The sequence below is a fragment of the Amaranthus tricolor genome, chromosome 17, assembly GCF_026212465.1.
Source record: "Amaranthus tricolor cultivar Red isolate AtriRed21 chromosome 17, ASM2621246v1, whole genome shotgun sequence".
NCBI classification, from domain to species: Eukaryota; Viridiplantae; Streptophyta; class Magnoliopsida; order Caryophyllales; family Amaranthaceae; genus Amaranthus; species Amaranthus tricolor.
Genome location: NC_080063.1, coordinates 20,244,874 through 20,265,435, shown reverse-complemented (window position 1 = coordinate 20,265,435; position 20,562 = coordinate 20,244,874). Strand labels below are relative to the sequence as shown.

The window sequence follows — 20,562 nt, the reverse complement described above, 5'->3', positions numbered from 1 at the left end:
AACTATGAGCTTTTTGAGGAATTCAGACTATGTACAATTCACAACTATAATTACATAACCAATGTCTTAATGTTTATATTTATATTTTATATCATTGTATGTCCTCTTAATTGAAGTTATTTTATTTGTGGCAGAGAAAATGAAATACATTGAAATAACCATGGGTTAGCTTAATGATTTAAAGCTTTTTTTTATTTTTTATCCTTTTAATACTTCACACTGATATTAAAAGTCTAACGTGATAAGAGGGTATGACTTGAATTTTATCCATTCCTTAGTTTTAACTAAATATTCAGAATGAAGTTTGAGGAGAGTATGTGTGTATGTACATTTTTAATCCTAAAGAGCACTTGTGTTTTCAACCAATAAATGAAATATGTAGGCATTTGTTGAGTATGCTTAGATGTGAAGATATATATTGTGGATTCTGTCATGAGGTACCAATCCACATTAATTGGTGGGATCGACAGATTAATGATGGGTGATGTCCTCTCAGTATTATTTACGTTATAGACAGCTGATATCTCGTCGCATTTGTATTTAGTGTAAAGGAGTATTATACTATTTTAATGGCTTTGTTAGTATTGGATTTGGAGGAGGAGGAAAGGGGAGGAGAACGGGAAGAAGAGAGTTTCCCCGTGAAATTTGGACCCAACCCTCACTGTGTTTTCTCTTCTTTATTTATGTAATTTAAATTAACATTATTAATAATTAAACTGTAACTTGTTATTATTTGTTAAAACTTTATTTTGACTGTCAAATGTGAATGCTTTATTTGTAGTTGTTAAAAATTAGAGTATTCTAAAAGTCATTCATCGTGCTTTTATTTACTAATTAATACTCCTACTTACTTGTATGACTTATGTTAATGAAACCCATGTGTGAGGTTGATTTTAACTATTTTTACTTCTTTATTTATTGATTGACTTGGTAAATATAAATACTCTGAATATCCTAATTCCTATGTGCGATTCTGTGGAAGGATTTACCAAAACAAAGACAACACTAGGGAATTGTTGACATCGTCTTGCTTTGTGCTTCTCCTAAACACACATCTTTTTACACTGGCTGGAATTAGATTCATCTTTTTTATTAATCTTTTCCCTCATTATATGTCTTATTTCAACTATTCTTATCTAATTAACTATATTTTTAGTGTGTCATCGCCAAAATACAAATAATAATACAATCATACAATTATAAAATATAATTTCATTCTAATATTTATAATTATTTTCTTTCTATACTTATTAAAATAGGAATATTCTATTCTAAGAGTACATAACAATAAACGTATAACTATGGTTATGTATTTCATTGATTCAGTCGTCCTCGATTTGATATATGGATATATGTATGTTTTCCCTATCCTCCATTTTCTATTATTATGTACAATTATTCCATCTTCTATTATTGTGTATGTACAATTATCATTATGTATATTAATTTAGTTGCATAGAATCTCCTTAATTAAACTTTACATACAAAATATACTAACAAGAAGAATTATAGTCTGGTAGTTGAAGGTTTCCTTTGTCCTTGTGATCAACATTTGATTTTCGTCATTTATAAGGAGTAATTATCGTTGCATAAAAGATTCTATAGACTTATCCGAAGATAAAAAATAAAACAAGTTGTTGCATCACCTACGCTATTAAAACTTGGCTTGAAAATACTTCTCCCCTTGTTTTTTAGGCTTCTTAATCATTTTCATGCTACATTAATGTTTTTTAACTTTTCTCTCATATCAATACAATACATAAAAGTAATCAAAACACTGTTGATTGAAAAGTTGCCTTGATTAAAAGTTTCAACAGTAATTTTGTTAGTGACTAATCCAACCATGGACGGATGGACCATTTCCTTGGTGTTGGCTGTTGGTTCACAAATCAAAAAAAATAAGTTTTTACTCTATAATGAAGCTCTTAGTCTAATGCAAGGAGATAGAAATTTCCTTAACAGGGACACCAAAGTTTAAAGAACAAGTCTTGCTTGCACATACCAAATAAAAAACTCCCAATTATTACGCTCTCTTGTAGTTGTAGTTATAGTTGTCCTCACCTTGTTTTATTATTATTATTATTATTATATTATTATTATTATTATTAATTAAATTAATTAACGATAAACCTTTCATTAGTGAGAAGTAGTATTAAGTAAATATTAGTAGTTGTTACTCTATGATTTTAAAAAAAAATAATTAATGAAAAGTTGATATCTCTCATTCTTATTGTGTGTCTTTTTTCCCCTCTCTTTACTGTATCCTTGTTCTCCGATGTTGGTGGTGCTGTCTCTCTTAAGGATGCAACTGCAGGTATCAACACTTACATCTCACTTCCATTTTTTCTGATTTCCTCTTATGAATTATCCTCTGTTTTTCTGCTCTAACTCCAGTCCTACTATACTTTTCTGTAAGCTTTCATTTCTATTATCTCTACTTGATCTTTATTCTTTTTTCAATTTTACTTACTGTGATGCTTTTTAGATGTTATACTTACTCCTTTCTGGGTTTCGATCCCAAAACTTCTCTTTCATATTTTCATGAATTTATGTTTTTTCATGTCTTGATTGTGACAAATTTATAATTCTCTTTGTTGAGTATTTAGATGTTGTCCTGAATTTCAAGGATACCTGGAATTTTAATCAAACATCAGAAGCATATTTTTCCTTTTTATTGTAAGCAGCAAGTAATTCAATAGAAGTAGTTCTAGTTTTTTTTTTTTTTTTACATTTAAAACTTATGTCCTCTTCATGGGTAGGTAAGGAACAAGGATTTTTGTTTGCTGGGCTGTTGAGATTGATCATCTGGGATAAATTATCAAGGGTTTCCATGTGTAGTTAGTTTGCTTTATCTATCTCCAAAACACTTTCTTTTGTTGCATTTTTACTTTTTTCAATTAGTTCTGATCTTTTGCCTTTTAAGAGGTTTAGGCTGAATTTTTTTATTTGTTCTCTGTTGAATTCTATTAGATAAATTCAAGTTGAATCATATTGTGATTAATGCGTCATCTTATGTTTCAAATCTGTGAATAAACTTTGTATTTTTGAATTCCCATACATCCAACGTACTTTCTGCTACCCTTTCTAAAAGCTACCATCTTTGAAATTGATGTAGGAATTTACCTTGATTTTTGCAGGACACCAATTTATAAATTGCCTTTCCTCTTTTTGAATTGTACGATTTATTAGATCTTGAGTTTAGTAGTATAGATAGATTAACTCAGGCTGTGGAGAAATGCCCACAAAAGCCGGAAATGTGGAAGATGGATTCAAATCTGGTGGAGGGTCTAAACAAGTAAATATGCTGTTTGGACAGCCATGGTGGCGTAGTCTGAGTAACAATGGAATCTCTGCAACTTCAACTTCAAATGATTCCACAACTAGAACATCTAGTGGGGAACCAGTGAATGGTTCTGCCTTGGCTGGATGTTTTTCGGTGCATATCCATGGGATGCAGGATACTGGAGCTAGTGCTTGTAGACAGATCCAAACTGCATTGGCCCCTCAATCGGGTATGCATCTCTTTCTATTCATGCTGTGAGGAGAAGTTGTCCATTTAACCTCCATCTTGAGGAATATATTTTAATTGACATGTAAATCTTATACTGCTTATTCATCTTGTCTTGTCATTTGACAGTTGGATGAATGTGGATGATACTCTTGCTAATGTTTAAGACATGCTTTATTGAATATCAAGGACTATATTTTGCTGCTGAATATTCTGAGAGACCATTTTAATCTTGTAAAGTAGCCCAAACTTGAGAGTTTAATATCACTTTTGAATCTGTATCTGAATCAAAATAATTTCTTCATGAGATTGTTTGTCTTTATGTATGTGCTGCACATTTTAAGAGAGGGGGAGCATATTATGGACTCCCGCACCTTCCTGTCAATGAGAGCGGCTATTGTGAATTTCAAAATGAGATGTACTTATCTTGCTGCAAGATTCTGTGAATTGTCATAATCCTAATTATGTTCTATCGTATAGTAGGCAAGTTCGTTGTGGTTTGTATTGACCATATTCTGTAACCAATATGGTGGACTATGTTCGATGTGTTTAATCAAAGTTAATTGGATAATTGTTCCTTTCATTTTTGAGATTCTAATATTCTTGTTCTCTGGCAAGTGTGATGTATATTTACGTACCTTTCAATATGTGTTTTTTTTGTACAATCAGATCGGGATAATGCACATGGTCAGCAGCCTTGTAAACAATTGACATCCTCAATGCCTCAAAATATCGCGGACCAGTCAAATTCACAAATGGAACTCGCTGGCCACTCGATTGTAAGAATTTCCTTGTGAATTGTTTTAAATTATTGTTGACCTGTATTAGAGTTTATTATTATTATGGCTATGTCGTGGTATACTAGGTGGTTCTCATTATGACGATTTTGATTTGCATTGAACTTTTTGATTCTTACGATGTTCATGTGATACGTTCGAATCTGTTAATTTTGCAGGTATTGACATCATATCCATATCAAGATCCAACATATGGAGGAGCAATGGCTTATGCCCAGTTACAACAGGTGTGCTTGAAAGAGTTGATCTTTATTTTCTGCTACTGAAAATTGCCTAGATTGTCCTTGCAGTGATTAGAACTTGGGATGTTTTAATGTTTTCTTGTGAACTTTTTATGTTTGGTTTTCTGTGGATTTCTTCTCTGATTTATCTTAATAGGATTCTTGCAGTGTGGTTAGCTGTTGGAAAGTTTTTCTTTCCTCTTTTTGGGTCAAATTTTGAAAGATTAATGGACTTTTTCTCTGATTTTTTTCTTTCTGAACATGGTTGCATGTGGTTTTATGATAGCAAATATTGCATCTCTTCAATGATAAGCAAGCTAGATTGCCTCATGTTAGGATGTATTCTGTTGTTATATGCTGGAAAGTCCCTCACCAAATATTCTTTCTTTTCCCCTCTCGTTTTGCCTTAGGTGAATCCGCAGTTGTATGGATTGCACCAGAGCAGAATGCCACTTCCCCTTGCGATGGAGGAAGAGCCAGTTTATGTAAACGCCAAGCAGTATCATGGGATTTTAAGGCGCAGGCAAATACGAGCTAAGGCTGAGTTAGAAAAGAAAATAATAAAGTCAAGAAAGGTATATGGTCTTCTAGCAATTTAGTGTATTAGCTATCGTGTTTGAAGTTCAGATAAAATTCCTTGCATATACAAATAACCACTAGTGGCTTTTTCTTCATTTGGCTTTTTGGTGGAGCGTGGGAAGGCACAGAAGAGGATGTATATCTGTTGTTGGTCTAACTATTTTACGAAACTTTTATTTTTTTTCTTCTGGATAGTTTATTTTATTGAATTTTTCCAACTTAACATGGTAGAGCAACTTTCTTCCTACTCACGGAGCGACGGCTCACATAATTGATATCTGGAATGTTCGGATACGTGAGATCCATTGCCATGTTTTTGTTCATTGCCTGGCTCAAGACGCAAGTAGCCTTGTATATATCTTTGGTGGTAGTTATCAGATAATAGACCTAACCGAGTTGTGTTTTAGTTATATTTTTCTTCCATCAAGTGAAGCTTGTTGAGTTTTGGAGACCAAAAGAAAGGCTATTCATGTCCCTCCCTCCACTTCCTAGGTTACACCCAACGACATAATTAATTCTTTAGTGTTTACTGGTATATTCTGAATTGTTGTGCAAGAATTTCCATGTAATATTTTGATCGACGTCTTCATTTGAGTTGAACATCAGCCTTCTTTCAATTTTAATCTAAGTGTAATAAAGAAATTGCAGCTCTGTCCTGTTGGATCTGAGTTTAAGGATTATTTTAACGAGTGTTTTGGGTGCCTTTTTCCGACAGCCATATCTTCATGAATCTCGTCACTTGCATGCTTTGCGAAGGGCTAGAGGTGCTGGAGGCCGTTTTCTGAATACAAAGAAGCATGAAGACAATACTGCTGATTCATCAAAAACGGATGGAAATTTAGCTACCAACCTTCAGATATGTTCTGCTAGTTTAGGACATTCTGAACGTAAGTCATCAACCTGCAGTGCAAGTGCTGGTTCTTGGAATCAAAAAGAAGCAAGAGGAATGATGATTTCAGACATGCACAAGGCAGAGTCACATTCTAGTAGCGGCACTAATGTTCATGGTCTGTCATCAACATACCGTTCCTTTTCTGGTCCTAAGGAAGAAAGAAACAACTATGGCCGGGGAGGAATGAAACTGAATGGCGTCGTTTCAGTCAAGTAGCTAGGAATCACTTAATGCTTGAAGAGACGGCTGCCATCTTACAGTCTGGTACTACTTTTAACTCACGAAAGATCCATGCTGTTCATTTTCCCAACTTTCCTGAATCATATTTCCATTAAACAGACTTTCTGTGGCTTTTGACGTGCAAAAGCGTAGGAGTTACAATCTCAGCGGATAGCTGGTTTATATTGTTTGGGCATTTGTTTTTTACTTCTGAAATTAGTAGATTCCCAGGAAAGATGAAGATAGCTGAACCTGGAACCTTACTGTCTTGTCTAAATGGATATCTGTGTCGATGCAGGTTACATGAGCAGTTATGGGCCCATTCCTTAAAGAAAGTGGAGTCCCAGGCAATTCATTCTTGGCTTTGGTGTGTGGTTTAAAGTGGTCTGGGTGTAGGAGAAAAAGATGGAGTATGTTTCTTCTACCTGCTGTTCCTCCTTTCACAACCAAGTTATGTATTGTGTATAATGTAGTCAGCTTGTCATGTGAAATAAATAAGGATTTTACCCTCCTTTCAAATTATGTGTGAATTACTTTTTCATTATAAAACAAATGTTAAAATAGTGTTTCTCTTGGATTTTGTCAATGCTTTCCTTTTGGTTGGGAAGATAGCATTGCCTAATCTATCCACACTACAGTTTCCCATTCTTCTTATAAATTATAAACTGACCATTTTATTTTACCCTATGTTATCAACTTTTCCTATAAATTCACTCATATATATATATATATATATATATATATATATATATATATATATATATATATATATACACTTTTTTTTTTTTACTTGAAAAGCAAATTCTTATCATCCCTAGGCAACCTCTGCTCACTCTTAATAATATTTGCTCACTTTTTACGTTTAAAATAAATTAAAGTAGTATATTTTACTTTTGAGAAAAACCAATTTAATTTTATAAAAATTGGAAAGCAAAGTGAGCTTAGGCAACCTCTGCTCAAAGGTAATATTTTAGAAGATTTGAATGTAGTTTAAGAGTTGTATAAATTATGGGAAGAATTAGTGAGAGTAGTACAACACAACTTGTATTGTCTGGTGCAATAATTTTACAGCGACTTCCATTGTTGGAGTTGATTTATCCACTTCTATCTTGACTTAAAATGCAATCTGTTGTTTTAGTTGTTCCTGCCGACATTAACACAACCAAAAAACTCTCAGATATACTACTACTACTACTACTTCTTTTTTGTTTGAGAAAGGCATAAAAATGACTAAATACATTTAAGAACGATGGACTTCAGAAACTTATTCAAAGAAAATAGCAATAATGATGATGAACAAAACTAACCTCTGTTACAAAGAAAGCATGAAACCCGTAGGGAACTCTGTTAGGTAGTTTCACAACTGCAACTGGATCAGCAGACATTGTTTTTGCATCAATTACGTTCACGAATGATTTCCTGCAAACACAAATTACAAGCTCCATTCATTGTCACACTCAAAAGCCAAACCCTCAAAGCTTTGGTCTAATAATACATCTAAAAAAGAAAATTGCAGGCTATTGGACTTACCCTGTGTTTTCATCGTGCACAAAGAAGATCAGATATCCATCATCCTCTTCACTGGTAGTACCTTGTTCACGAGGAACAAAGATAGCCTCTGATCCAAATCTTCCTGGACCAAGCTCAAAGATACCTTGCACTGTTCCTCCTACTTCCAGCTTAGTTTTGCTGGAATCTGGTTCGGCATGCAAGTCAAATTTGACTATTCCTTGTACTTTTGCAATGCTGTCCAAAATTGTGCCATAGACATATCTCTGTCTCCTGTTTTAGGTACCCAATGGAAGATGAATAAGAGGAGTTTATAAAGGGTGTACATATAATACTACCAAAACTATGTACCTGCCCGTGTAGTTTTCATTGACTCTAGGGAAATCCACAGCAGGTGCTGATAGTTTTCTTTGAGAAGCAAGACCATTTTTCATGTTGAATCTCATCTCGTACCTATTTTAGAATATGACTAATAAAGAAAAGATTGAAAGAGAAAGATAATCTCCAAGTATAGAAGAGTCCTTACAATTCATTTGAAAAATTTTCAACTCTATCTTCAGCAGATCCATTGACCATATCCAAATCTGGATTCTCAATGCGACAAGTTATTAATACAACCTCATCTCCTTCTTCCCATGCATTGGCTGTCAATGTAATCAATACCCAATTAAGAAGTGCATCAAACATATCATAACACTAAGATAAAGCTTAATCCTCTACCAAAGCTAGCTTTCAATGATCTTACTTTATTCAAACACAAACTGCTAAACTACATGAGCACAAATGCCCTTTATAATTGTAAAGCCAAATGCATTAACTCTCTAAATTACAGGCAAAAGGTGACTAGACGCACCATTATGGAATATGAAACAATTTGGCAGCTCAAACCATTTAATTGTACTCTCATTCTTTGCATATCGTGGTAATACACCAAAGCGAGACTTTTTTGAGGAGTCAAAAGTGAATATCAGTTTCTTTTCCTTCACCATTTCCTGGATAGAGTTAAAGCATAAGATCAATTAAAACCAAAAGTACCAGAGTCTCCATATCAAAAATGTGGGATACAGAACAGCAACATCAAGCATTAGATTTTAGATTTCAGACACGGTTACATGAATGTGATCTCAATAGAGAAATGAACATAGATCTTGACAGATTATGGTAAAATAACGAAGACCAGTTGCTTCCTTAACGGGAAAAGTTCCAATACCTTAGGTTTAAAGTATAAAGGAAGATCCATGATAATAGCATAATTCTCAGTGATGGCAAAATCATGCATCATGATAGGTGCTGGGATTGTAATTGGCACAGGGTCATGCATAAATCCATCCTTTGAAATTACTCTGTATGTGATGTATGGTGGGCTGTGAGAATAGCCAAAAGTAAACATCTCCCCTGTACCAAAAGTTTGGTCAGTGAGACTATAAAAAGACAAATTCCAGATCAAAGTGTGCATACATGTGAAATATAAGTCTCACCTGTGAATGGATCAACCTTAGGATGAGCGGTAAAGGAGTGGTTCAATCTTTTATCATAATCAAGCAATCCAAGGGTTTGCAGATCCCCATCTTCCAAAACACGAAGAACATCTGCATTATATGGAATGTACGAATTATTGTCACATACAACTAGCATTGGCAAGAAGCTATCATAAGTCACTCTTCACATCAAAAAGCACAAGAGCAAGATGGTGTCAGATGGCCTGAAGGAACCCTCCAGAGCTTTAATGAAAACGTAAAGCCAGCCAATATACACATAAGGCAAGGCATAAAGTGGCTGGTTTTGGGGGGGGTCGAATGTACGTCAACAAATTGGTACTGAGAATCAAAAATAGTACCTGAACAAATTAATACATACTTACATGGTTTATCTGCCTCTGAAAGTGCTAGAAGCTTCCCATGATGATATATAAGAGCAGTATTAGCTGAAAAAAAGAGGCAACATTAAGAAACATTCCCCAAATTCAATTAAAAGCACACACAACCGCAGAATGTAGAAAGAAAGGGAAATGTTCCTTTAATAAATGGAGTACAATTTCGCGGTACATGTTGCAAGGTAGCCTACAATAATGCCAAACCCTTAATCCCAATTCCCAACAATATGCGGGTATGAAAGTAGTCAAGCAATATTTATTTTCTACTTTGTTAGTTTCTGTTAAACAATATGAAAGATTTAAATAACATAAATAAGAGAACAAAACCTGTCCCATTTCCATACGACATATCAACTACTTTCAGTTTAGCCCTGAGCAATTGCAAGTTGACTGTAAGTAATCCAAACAGCCCCTTCAGATCTCCAATCTGCAAAAACAAATGAGAAAGGAAAATATGGAATCTCCATCAAAATTCCACAATATATTCATTAAAAATAAGGAACATGAAAAAGAACATCTATACTAGATGTCAAGTATTTCAGTAGGTCTTTATTAATGTCCACCTTCATAAACTTAGGGCCTTTAAAGAACTCCTCTTGTTTCAGCCTTGATGTTTTAACATAACGAGCGACGTATGTTGCTTTACCATCTTTAATACGCATTCCATGAATCATGCTGAAAGAAAAGAAAATAGTCTTTATTGTAGTCAAAAGTAATCTGGATTGTCATATATATAACAGCAAATAATAGATCATCGAATCATGCGTCTTTCCTGCATCTCTGTAAGGCATATAAAGATAAATTTAGGAACCCATCAATTGTAAAAATAAGTAACTCTTCAGAAATGGCCACTTGTCAAAAACAGATATTCAAATTCCAACTTGAATAGCAATTTGTAACCATGCTCGCCTAACAAATAAGTCCGAACTACCTTCACCAATTGTGTAAATGGAGCGAGGACTTTGATGGCGTATAGCTGAACAGAAAATAATCAAATTTAGAGGTTTGACCTCAGTATTCCTTTCATTCAGGATGAAATCAATTTTTCACACCATCAATGCCTCGCAGAAATATGGGCTCATCTTAACTCACAGCCATGCAACTTGCCATTTAGCTGACTTGATTGCAATAAGACCTCCACTGGTCTACTTCAAATAATCAGTCATCTTGGTATGCATCCAACCTGAACCCTGATAGATGACTTCCTTCTGTACATATCCAACCTTTATATCTACTGTAGTACTATTCAAATCATTCCACAGTCTCCAACAGCAATCGTCAAATTATTTTAGATTGGAGATTTAGAATTTATTGAAATTCAAATCTTGGCTCTCAACTCAAAAAATACTTCAAAATGATTTAGATAACTGAATCAGAAGCTAGAAATATAACTCATAGGCCCCTAGTTCAACCCCAAGACATCACAACCACATGCGGTGAAGTGTATCATGGTTACCAAACAAAACAAAATACAGAGCTCAATTTTGAAAAACCCTAAAGCAGGTACAAAGAAGAAAAAAAAATAACATACCCATCACCATCAAACCTGCAAGAAAAAGTATGAAATATTAGCATGATCAACAGGAAATCACCCATCTTCTTCTCTGCCCAGTTGAAACTACATTAATCATAACAGACCAGTTGACTAATAGCACTTACCAGTGATAACCAGCCACAGGAGCAAACTTTGGATTGGGTCCAACCCTGACAAACTCTCCATTCAAGCATTCCTGCAATAATTCTAACTTAATTACTACGCACTCCTATTAAATGGGAAGTAACTTGAGCCGAACAACCAGAAGGAAAGCAACAGAGAAAATATCGTAGCAAAGTTACAGAGAGTATAACAATGTATTTTAGTTTCTTAAAGAACCAAATCAAATTTTAAGTTAAAAAAATTATAAGACCAAAATTAAAACCATATGATTAGCTGAGCACAATCAGACTTTCAATTTACATTCATAAACTAGAAAACTTTGATACGTCTTCATGTCTTTTTTCCTTTCTCATTTGTTCCATGTCCTTAATAAGCTGCAAACTCCCTCTGTCTCCTTGAGTTTGCACCATATGAGTAGAATATGTTTTAAAGTTTTTTTTGTCATATAGTGTAAATCCAAAGGGACGGAAAGAATACTTATTAATAATATACTTTTAGTTTTGATCTTAAACATACTATGCATGTTCTAAAGCATCTAGGAAGACGCGCTACAGCCAGTCCAGAAGCAAACATACCGCTTAGTCCAGTTTCATTTACTCAAATATTGACAGAATCATATTCAGGACTGGTAAATTAGAAGCAAGAAAAAACATAATAATCTATTTTTTTTCTTTATAATTAATATTAAATGCGACCTTTTAACGGTCACAATAGAAACAAGAAAAAACATGATAATCTAACGTTTTCTTTGTAAATTTAAATAAAATGCTATCTTTAAACAGTCACAATAATGCATACGCATCATGACGTAGCAATAATGCAACACGGATAAGAAAATAATACTCCAATGAACTTTTACTTGATAATCTAAGAACGACACATGGAAGTGCTTCAACCATGCAAGGCTCTCATACTAAAACATTCAAACATTTAGTAAGGCTTATCTTTTAATTATAAGAAAATTTTTCACTTAGAAATGTGAACAATAAAGACATTTAGTCTCTAATAAAACATCTTCTCATATGTGGATTTACAGCAAAAATATAGCTTGTTGTAATATTTATTTGTTCACCATCTGCCCAATGGAAGTATCAACCATATGAGGCTTATCTATTAGGCTATGCTTGGATTGAGGGTAAATATTTAAGGAAGAATAAAGGTCCAAGTAGAAAAATAGAGGTAATTAGATATGAAACTAATGGAATTTCATTGTTGGAGAGATGGAAGAATTAGTTGCAAGGTAATGAGAAATGAATAAAATAGCAACTAGTTCTCTCATTTTGGAGTAAAAATTTACCCTAAGAGAGGGTGTGGGAATATTTTCCTCCAAATAAGGGAAATCATCCTCTTTTTTATTCCTTTTTTATTCATCTTATTTAGTTTACTCTCGTTTTGGTGTGACTTTGAGTACACCAATGGTGTATGATGAGTTTGGTGTTGTATGGATGTGTGTATGTGTGTGTATGATGATGTGAGAGTCATTTTGGGTCTCTAATGACCAGCTCGACCCATCTGAAGCATGCTCGACCCGAGCCAGTAGGCTCGACTGAAAAACAAGCCGCTCGACCAAGGCCATTTCGCTCGACCGGTCGAGCGGGAGTCTAGAAAGCACTTTGTTTCCTTGCGTGATAAGTTTTACGGGAATGTTTTAGTGTGGGCCTTTACCCAATCATTGGTACACGGCTACTAATATAAATAGGAGCCTCATACACTCATTTCTAAGAGGATTCTTAACCCTAGCCAAACACAAACCCATCTCCTTTATCTTCTCCAAGTGTAATACTCCATTGTAAGAGTTCTTGAGAACTCAATTGTTATTCACATAATCAAGCAAGCTAACCACCACCGAGGACGTAGCCTACATTGGGGTGAACCTCGTAAATCTTGTGTCTTTTGTTTTGCTTTCTTTCTTATTGTTTCTCATTGTTTATTATTGAAGATTGTTGTTTACTTGCATTGAACAACCTTGCCATTAGTCTTGGTGTTTTCTAGGGATAAAGTTTGAAACTTTAGGCCCTTGTGTGTTGGTTTTATCAGTAAGTATTTCTATTACTTCAGTTGCTCCTCTACTTATTTTTATTTTAATAGTTTGATATAACTCAAAAAAAATAATTTGACTTTTTTTACCTTGAATACTTACGCCGCTCAATCCAAGTGAGCCCTTAATGTTTGTTTCTTCCTCTCAATTTCCTAGGTTAAATTATGTCATATTGAGCTTCAGTAATCACTGATCACTTAAAATAGATTAAATCATCCAAGAGATTGCCATTACAAGGGGTAGATCAGGGAATTATTGACTCACCACATGAAACTTATTGATATTACTAATACTACAATATGCATAGCCGGAAATGGTGAGATTAAAATATTAGCACAAATCCTTGAAAAAATGGTCCCTCACTTCTATACTATTAACAAGAACTATGCTTATGTACATCACCGAAAACTCCCAGAAAACGATCTTTAATCCCGAACAAAGTAACAAGAAGATTTTGTTTGAACTTGATATTAATTATAATTTCCGATGACCATTATATGCTCTAAATGAGCACAGTTAAAACAATATCCATGCACATTTGGTTTACCAAAAATAAAATTGGTCATATCACAAACACAATTGAAACCAAGGATACATTTCGTTCATTCCAAACGACAAAAAATTTAACTAGTCATTTTAGTAAAGACTGTATAGTCTGTATAATCTGAAAAATCTTGGGGGTTGGGCTCTATCAAGAATAGACCTAATTCTACTAAAGATTTTGCAATTAACATAACCACCATAGCTATTGGAAGCCATAATTAATCTGACCCCAAATTATAATTCATTGGAAACCAGAAAGTTAGAAACATGATCATCATGAGTATGATAAGGCAAACAAACAGTAGAATTGATATCAAACAAAGGAGAGGGGTAAAATCAAGAGAAAAAAAAGAAGGATGAAAAGGGAACGAACAGGAAGATGGCCCTGAACAGGTAATTCCTTGCAAGGAGGAGTTTCATCTTTAACAGGAGCAAAATTCCCAGAAAGATAATGAAGAGGTTGTGAAGAATCATACATCAGTTTCACAATCAGTTTTTCCAACAAATCGATTGCTTTAGAAGTGAAACCTTTGCTGGGTTTTGGATTAACTTCCACAATTCCATGTGTATCTTTAACTTCCATGTCTTCCTTGAGTTTCTTCGCTTCTTCTCCTCCACCCATTTTCAATTACACTCAAATTTTCTTCACTTCCTGTTTAAATGGAGTGGAAGTGTAAGGGTATGTGTAGTGATATTTCAGAATTCATGAATGATTGATTGGTAATCGTGAATTCTGGCCAGAGACCTTTCCATGTTCACAATGACAATAATCTTTGGTTGCTTTCTGTAGAACTAGGCGAACACCATGACACGTGGTCGTTCATATTTCTGACAAGTGTTTTAATGATTTTCATGTCATACGAGCATTAATATTATATTACCAACTAGATTATCTCCCTACAATGCACGTTATTTTTTATTTTATTGTTTTGATTATTAAAAAAATAAATTTTAAATTATTGGTTATTTATTTTCAATGAATTAATAATTGCATATAAGAGCTAATATTTAATTTATTTTTAATTTTAAAAATATATTTTACAAGTTCTGTATGAAGTTTAACAATGTTATTTTGATATAATTTTTGACTAACTAGTTCATAACAAACAATGTTAAAAATAAATTACATTCAACATATATTATAATCTTAAATTAACTCAAATATTTCAAATGATGATAACATAAAATATTTTAAATAATAATATAAATATAAAATTAAAACTAGCTTGTTTTGTATGAAACACTACTACAAATTGTCACTTGTGCCATTAATTATGCCACAGAAATTCAAAATCTGTAGCAAGTTTTGATCTTGTCACGGAAAAAATAGGTTTCAAGACATTATCATAATCATACCCAAAATTTTTACCACGAGTAAATATATATCGTGGCAAAGATGTACTTGTGCCACAAATTATGCCATGGGCAAATATATATCGTGGCAAATAAACAATTGTGCCACGGGTAAATTAATATCGTGGCAAACAAGCGCTTGCGCCACAAATCATGCCACGGAAAATTTTTTTGTGGCAAACAAAAACTTGTACCAAAAATTATGTCACAGGTAAATATTTATCGTGGCAAATAAAGACTTATAGGTCACGAGTAAATAGCTATTGTGAGATTGTGTTATAAATTATGGCACCTGAATTTGACATTTATCGCAAGTTTTGATCTTGCCACGAAAATAGTATATTTTAAGAGAAAATTAAAAAATAAAAAAAGTTTGTCGATGATTTAAATTTAAAATCTTCATCCAACTTAATTAGTTCTACATTTATTAGAAAATAAGTAATTATTTTCCTTTTTTTAATTTAATATAAGAAATAAATTCTTTAAACAATGATTCAATTCAATATATTTCAAATAAAAAGCTTTTTGCACTTACCAAATAGGCAAATACTCAAACTAGACTTTAAACAATGATTTTAGGTAAGATTAAAGTAACCTATTCCAAGACTTTTCCAATTTTAATTATTGGTTTATAATTATAATTGAGATGTATAATTTCAATACCAATACGACTAATTATGTACTAATACTACATTAACTAGACTAATAATGCACTAATACAACTAATATTATACTAACGATACACTAATACGACTAATAATACACTAATACGAGTAATAATATACTAATGCAACTAATAATATACTAATAAGACTAATAATATAGTAATATACGACTAATAATATAGTAATATACTAATAACTAATAAGTGTTAGCTAAGTAATATATATTAATACGAGTAATATTATTCTAACATACGACTAATTTTGTTGCATTTAGGAATATTAGTTGACCAATTTATTTTTAGTAATTTTGCGACTAATTTTTTTCAACTAATTATAATTTTGTTTAACTTACTTTTAATAATTTTGTTCAACTAGTTAATAATAATAATAATAATAATAATAATGATAATAATAATAATAATAATAATAATAATAATAATAATAATAATAGTGGATAATACAAGATTTTGTAAATTTTCCTACAATAATACCAACTATTGATTAACCATGAATAATCCCAACTTAAAAGGGTGTTTTTCTAGAAAATCTCCAATATGTTAAAAATCAAACTATAGGTGATTATAAGACAAAAAAATGGTAAATCTATAATCTATAACTATTACTAAAACAAAACACAGATGACATCATCATTTTTAAAAATTGCTTACGTGTCACAACCTCAACAAAAGTTTTCCTCCGAAACTCAATAATGATGTCATTGTTATTATGACTAATATTTATATCTTTGACTCTACTATTTTGTAATTATGACTATAATATTATTCATATTGATTGATTTTTTACTTTTTAGGTCATATACTTATATTGTTTAATGTATTAGAAAATCATGTATTTAATTTCTGTTTTTTCAATTATTTATAAAATCTCTTCAATTTTAATTATTAAATGATTATAAAATCTTAGTTTATACAAATATGTCAGAAATTTTAATAAAACCGTGCATCGCACAGGCACTATCTAGTTAGTTAAAAAACTGAAGTTGGTATTATTCTAAGAAAATGCCCCCCTAAGTTGGTATTATTCATGGTTAATCAATAGTTGATATTATTGTAGGAAAATTAACAAAATATTGTATTACTCACGGTAATTTTTCCTAATAATAATAATACACTAAGTGGTAGGAGTGTTATGTTATAAGTATATTAACATTACTTAGATTATCACTAAATAACTAATGATCTAGTGGTTAGAGTGTTAGTAAACCAACTAATGTTATTGATTGTTAACATTAAATCCATACTACTAGTTGAATTTCCATGTTTACGAGTCTAAAAGTGTAAATGATTTGTACTCACGTATAGCCGAATATAATTTACAATGAGTCATTGTATGTGGAAAAAGAATATGATTAATCACGGGTAAATGCATGTGGCAGAATGAAATAAATTGTAACACCCCTGAATTTCCAACCCCTTAAACGAAACCAGAATCGTGAAGGAAGGGAGGAAATTCGGGTGTTACATAAAAAGAAAAAGAGAAAATACTTAACATAAATGCTAAGGATTAATTAAAAAGGGTGAGTGAGTTGAAATTTCGGCAGCATCTCTGCTGAAAACTGAGGATGTGACTAGAATATGTATAGTTATAATTGATTAACATGATTAAACTAATCTAAGGCCTATAACGCCTTTCAAAAGAATACGTCACGACGGAATAAATCATCGTCGGCTTCACAAAACATCAACTCTAACGAGGATCGTGGTTCGAGTGTCAACGCATCGATCTGACGGAAACTAAAGGAGTATTCTCCCTACTGTACATCCAAAACTACGCAGCGGATCAATGGATCATACGAGGAGTCACGTGGCTCCATACAAAAGAAGTTTTACAACCCCAAAAGAAAACTGTACAAGTATCATAGAAGCTACAAGCATTAAGACAATTTTATATACAATTGTTACGTTCGTACTCCGCTCTTTCCCCAATGCAAAGCAAAAGAAGCTCCTATACCTGTCATGCCAAGTTATGATCCTCCTGCTGCTCAACATAATGACCATAGTCATATGCGTCATAGCAGGAACATCATAGAGAGTCATGAGCAAACAACAACAACATGTACACGTCAGTAATAATGAACTTATAATAATTGAAATCATTAAACAAAACAATAGACAACGATATAGTATGGCAATAGCAAGTCTACTCATCTGTTTGAACACCTCTATCTATTCATAATTTCTCTTTCAAACTACTAATCTCTCGGAATATATTCAAGGGTAGTGAATCCTTTCTCTATTCATGGCATAGTGACACGGCCAAGGGCGTTATCGGCCATCCGGCGCCCATTGGCAAAGTATGAGCTCATGCCCCCTCCAGCTGACCCTCTCGGGTCCTACCTTCGGGAAAAACTAACACACTGGGGTACTAAACCAGTGAAGAGGCCACCATATTGGGGTTTGCAAGGCCCGCATGGTATCGCCTCGGTCAAGGGGCGGTATCGGCCATCCGGCGCCCAATGACCCAAGCATGCTCATACCCCCCTTACGGTGGTCCCGTCGAACCTCACCTAGGGGACTATTAAATCAACCGGACATAATCCAGTCGAGTCACGCCAATTAATCATACATCAAGGCTCAATAAGTAGGAAATCACTTCGACACCACACACAACTACGATGCGTTCTCTACTATTTAGAAATTTGTTCTCATAGTCTCCTAATGTTTTCATTCTACTTGCCTATATTACTAGTATGACTATACGCTAGCATAATTCACTTTCTAGCGCTCTATAATTCTAATACGATGTATACAATCATGAAATATTGATAATACTTTGTAACGATAAACATGATAATAAATTACTGCGTGTACGTACCTGTAAGCGTCACTGCACGACCACAAGTTACAAAAATCACCCAACTAAGGGTCTACTTTCCTCTTATAAACTGGGAACCTATACAAGTTGGGAATAGAACTTATAAGTTCTCTTAACTACTTGGGTATACCAGCAAGAAACCAAGTAACCACTATCATCCATTCACGACAAGTTTTCAATTACTTCTAGCACGTACGCATCTCATTCAACATCAAGCATAATCGTCAATTCAACAATAACACAAGTTTTTCCATCGGCAAAGAATAAAAGGATCATGTCGACTGTTTCATTATGCCAACTAACTTTGAGTTATAACGGTTCACATCATCTTAATATAAGGCGACGATTCACACTTAATGTTGATGTAGTGCTAATATGACGACAACGACGAGTCTTACAGTTATCACATCACAGCATCATTCATTATATTCTCTAAGGTTAGAAAGAACTAAAATCAAGCATCATAACAAGTAGCTTTAATAATTCTCAACAGTTGACACTATGTTCATAGCCTTACTAATATCATTTAATTATACTTCGATAATCTAACGAGGGCACTTGTAATCAACATTAATAATTTCTTTTACTTCAACAAGGTCAATTAAGACCACCCTACCTAACAAAACTCCCACACTCAACACAATTAAGGTTACTCATTACTAAGACACCATCAAAATAGCACACTACCATTATTTTCATTCATACTTCAAACTCTAAGTCAAAAATATTTTCAATTCATCAAACATACTCTTACCCACAAAAAGATTCTATGAAAATAATACAAAGCTCAACACTATTTATTCATATTTCTAAAACCTAATTCATGAATGCATTCAAATCACCAATCCAATTATCACTCACAGCAAGATTTAATAACCATCATACAAAGTTTAACACTTTTCATCCATATTTCAAAAACCCGATTCATATACATTCAAGTCATCAATCAACTTCTTACCCACAACAAGATTCAATGAAAAATCATACAAATTTAACACCAAGTTCATAAACTTAGTAAAATTCTAATTAGTTACTAGGAAAATTACTTAGAGTGAACTTGAGAGGCTTACAATGGGGTAACAAGAAAAGGAGTAAAGACTAGACGGTTGAGAGGGACACCACGCGCCTGGCCGTGGCTGCTGGTAGCGGCCGCCTTTACTGCAGAATGGGAGGAAAACGCAGCCTTGCTGCTGCTTGCGAGGAGAAGCGAACGCGGAGGCTGCTGCTTGTGGGGAGAGGCGAAGGCAGCGCAGAGGAGAAGGGAGAAGGAAGCGCACGGGAAGAGAGGAAGAAGGAGAAGGAGGAGAAGGAGAAGGAGAAAACGGCTTGTCTTCAATGTTTAGGGTTTCGTGGGTCTTTAACCGTTTTCTCCTCCTTTTTTTTTTTTTAATTATTATTATTATCATGCTTATTTTATTTATTTTTATCTCGGTTCATTTTGTTGCGAGATCCAACTAAGAGACTCACTTTCGCGGCCTCACACATTTTAATAAAATAATCATTTCGATTCGAGCCTCTTTATTTAAGAAATCGTAACTATATTTTTGATATATATATATAAATTAACATTTAAATTCATGTATGCAAGAAATTTATTAAAACTAATTTCAGAAATAATTAAATATAATCGTAAAATCTTTAAAAACTATTAAAATATTAAATTATGTCATTAAAATCTCGGGGTGTTACATAAATAGTCATGGGTTATGCTTGTGGCAAAAGAATATAATTAGCCACGGGATCTACCGTGACAAAAAAAGAGTTTATGCCACAACCATAATTTCCCGTAGCTGGACATCATAGTCATAGGAAATTCTTACTTGTCCCACGACTGCTACTGTAGGATAAGTGATGATTTGTAATAGTGAAACTA

At 33.4% G+C, this 20,562-nt stretch overlaps 2 protein-coding genes across 3 annotated transcripts; one reads left to right on the top strand and one right to left on the bottom strand.

Moving 5' to 3' along the window:
• The first annotated feature begins 1,991 nt into the window (after window positions 1-1,991).
• Window positions 1,992-6,950, top strand: LOC130803847 (nuclear transcription factor Y subunit A-4-like). Of its 2 annotated transcripts, none has more exons than XM_057668050.1 (7): window positions 1,992-2,411; window positions 3,138-3,512; window positions 4,178-4,287; window positions 4,464-4,532; window positions 4,937-5,101; window positions 5,821-6,261; window positions 6,515-6,902. In XM_057668050.1, the coding sequence occupies exons 2-6, from the start codon at window positions 3,236-3,238 to the stop codon at window positions 6,211-6,213; spliced, it is 1,014 nt and encodes a 337-aa protein (XP_057524033.1). In that variant the 5' UTR covers window positions 1,992-2,411; window positions 3,138-3,235; the 3' UTR covers window positions 6,214-6,261; window positions 6,515-6,902. The 2 variants fall into 2 exon arrangements, with proteins under 2 accessions (XP_057524033.1, XP_057524032.1); XM_057668049.1 differs by having other exon boundaries at window positions 1,993-2,314; window positions 6,515-6,950.
• A 252-nt stretch (window positions 6,951-7,202) lies between these two features.
• Window positions 7,203-14,667, bottom strand: LOC130803846 (carotenoid 9,10(9',10')-cleavage dioxygenase). Its single transcript, XM_057668048.1, has 14 exons — window positions 14,210-14,667; window positions 11,258-11,328; window positions 11,130-11,144; window positions 10,162-10,273; window positions 9,926-10,025; window positions 9,587-9,649; window positions 9,204-9,314; window positions 8,936-9,120; window positions 8,579-8,717; window positions 8,252-8,369; window positions 8,077-8,178; window positions 7,747-7,998; window positions 7,524-7,635; window positions 7,203-7,360 (listed from the first exon to the last, which is right to left on the bottom strand). Exons 1-14 carry the CDS (start codon window positions 14,456-14,458, stop codon window positions 7,331-7,333), a joined length of 1,659 nt encoding a protein of 552 aa, XP_057524031.1. The 5' UTR covers window positions 14,459-14,667; the 3' UTR covers window positions 7,203-7,330.
• Between the last annotated feature and the right edge of the window lie 5,895 nt (window positions 14,668-20,562).

What these genes read in the sequence shown, in the direction of transcription:
- LOC130803847 (XM_057668049.1), top strand. Translation starts at nt 3,236, where the DNA reads ATGCCCACAAAAGCCGGAAATGTGGAAGATGGATTCAAATCTGGTGGA. An exon ending in TGCATTGGCCCCTCAATCGG is followed by an intron (nt 3,513 to 4,177) that starts GTATGCATCTCT and finishes TTGTACAATCAG; the next exon opens with ATCGGGATAATGCACATGGT. An exon ending in CTTATGCCCAGTTACAACAG is followed by an intron (nt 4,533 to 4,936) that starts GTGTGCTTGAAA and finishes GTTTTGCCTTAG; the next exon opens with GTGAATCCGCAGTTGTATGG.
- LOC130803846 (XM_057668048.1), bottom strand. Translation starts at nt 14,458, where the DNA reads ATGGGTGGAGGAGAAGAAGCGAAGAAACTCAAGGAAGACATGGAAGTT. An exon ending in CTGTTCAGGGCCATCTTCCT is followed by an intron (nt 11,329 to 14,209) that starts GTTCGTTCCCTT and finishes GAATTATTGCAG; the next exon opens with GAATGCTTGAATGGAGAGTT. An exon ending in CTTTATACTTTAAACCTAAG is followed by an intron (nt 8,718 to 8,935) that starts GTATTGGAACTT and finishes AACTCTATCCAG; the next exon opens with GAAATGGTGAAGGAAAAGAA.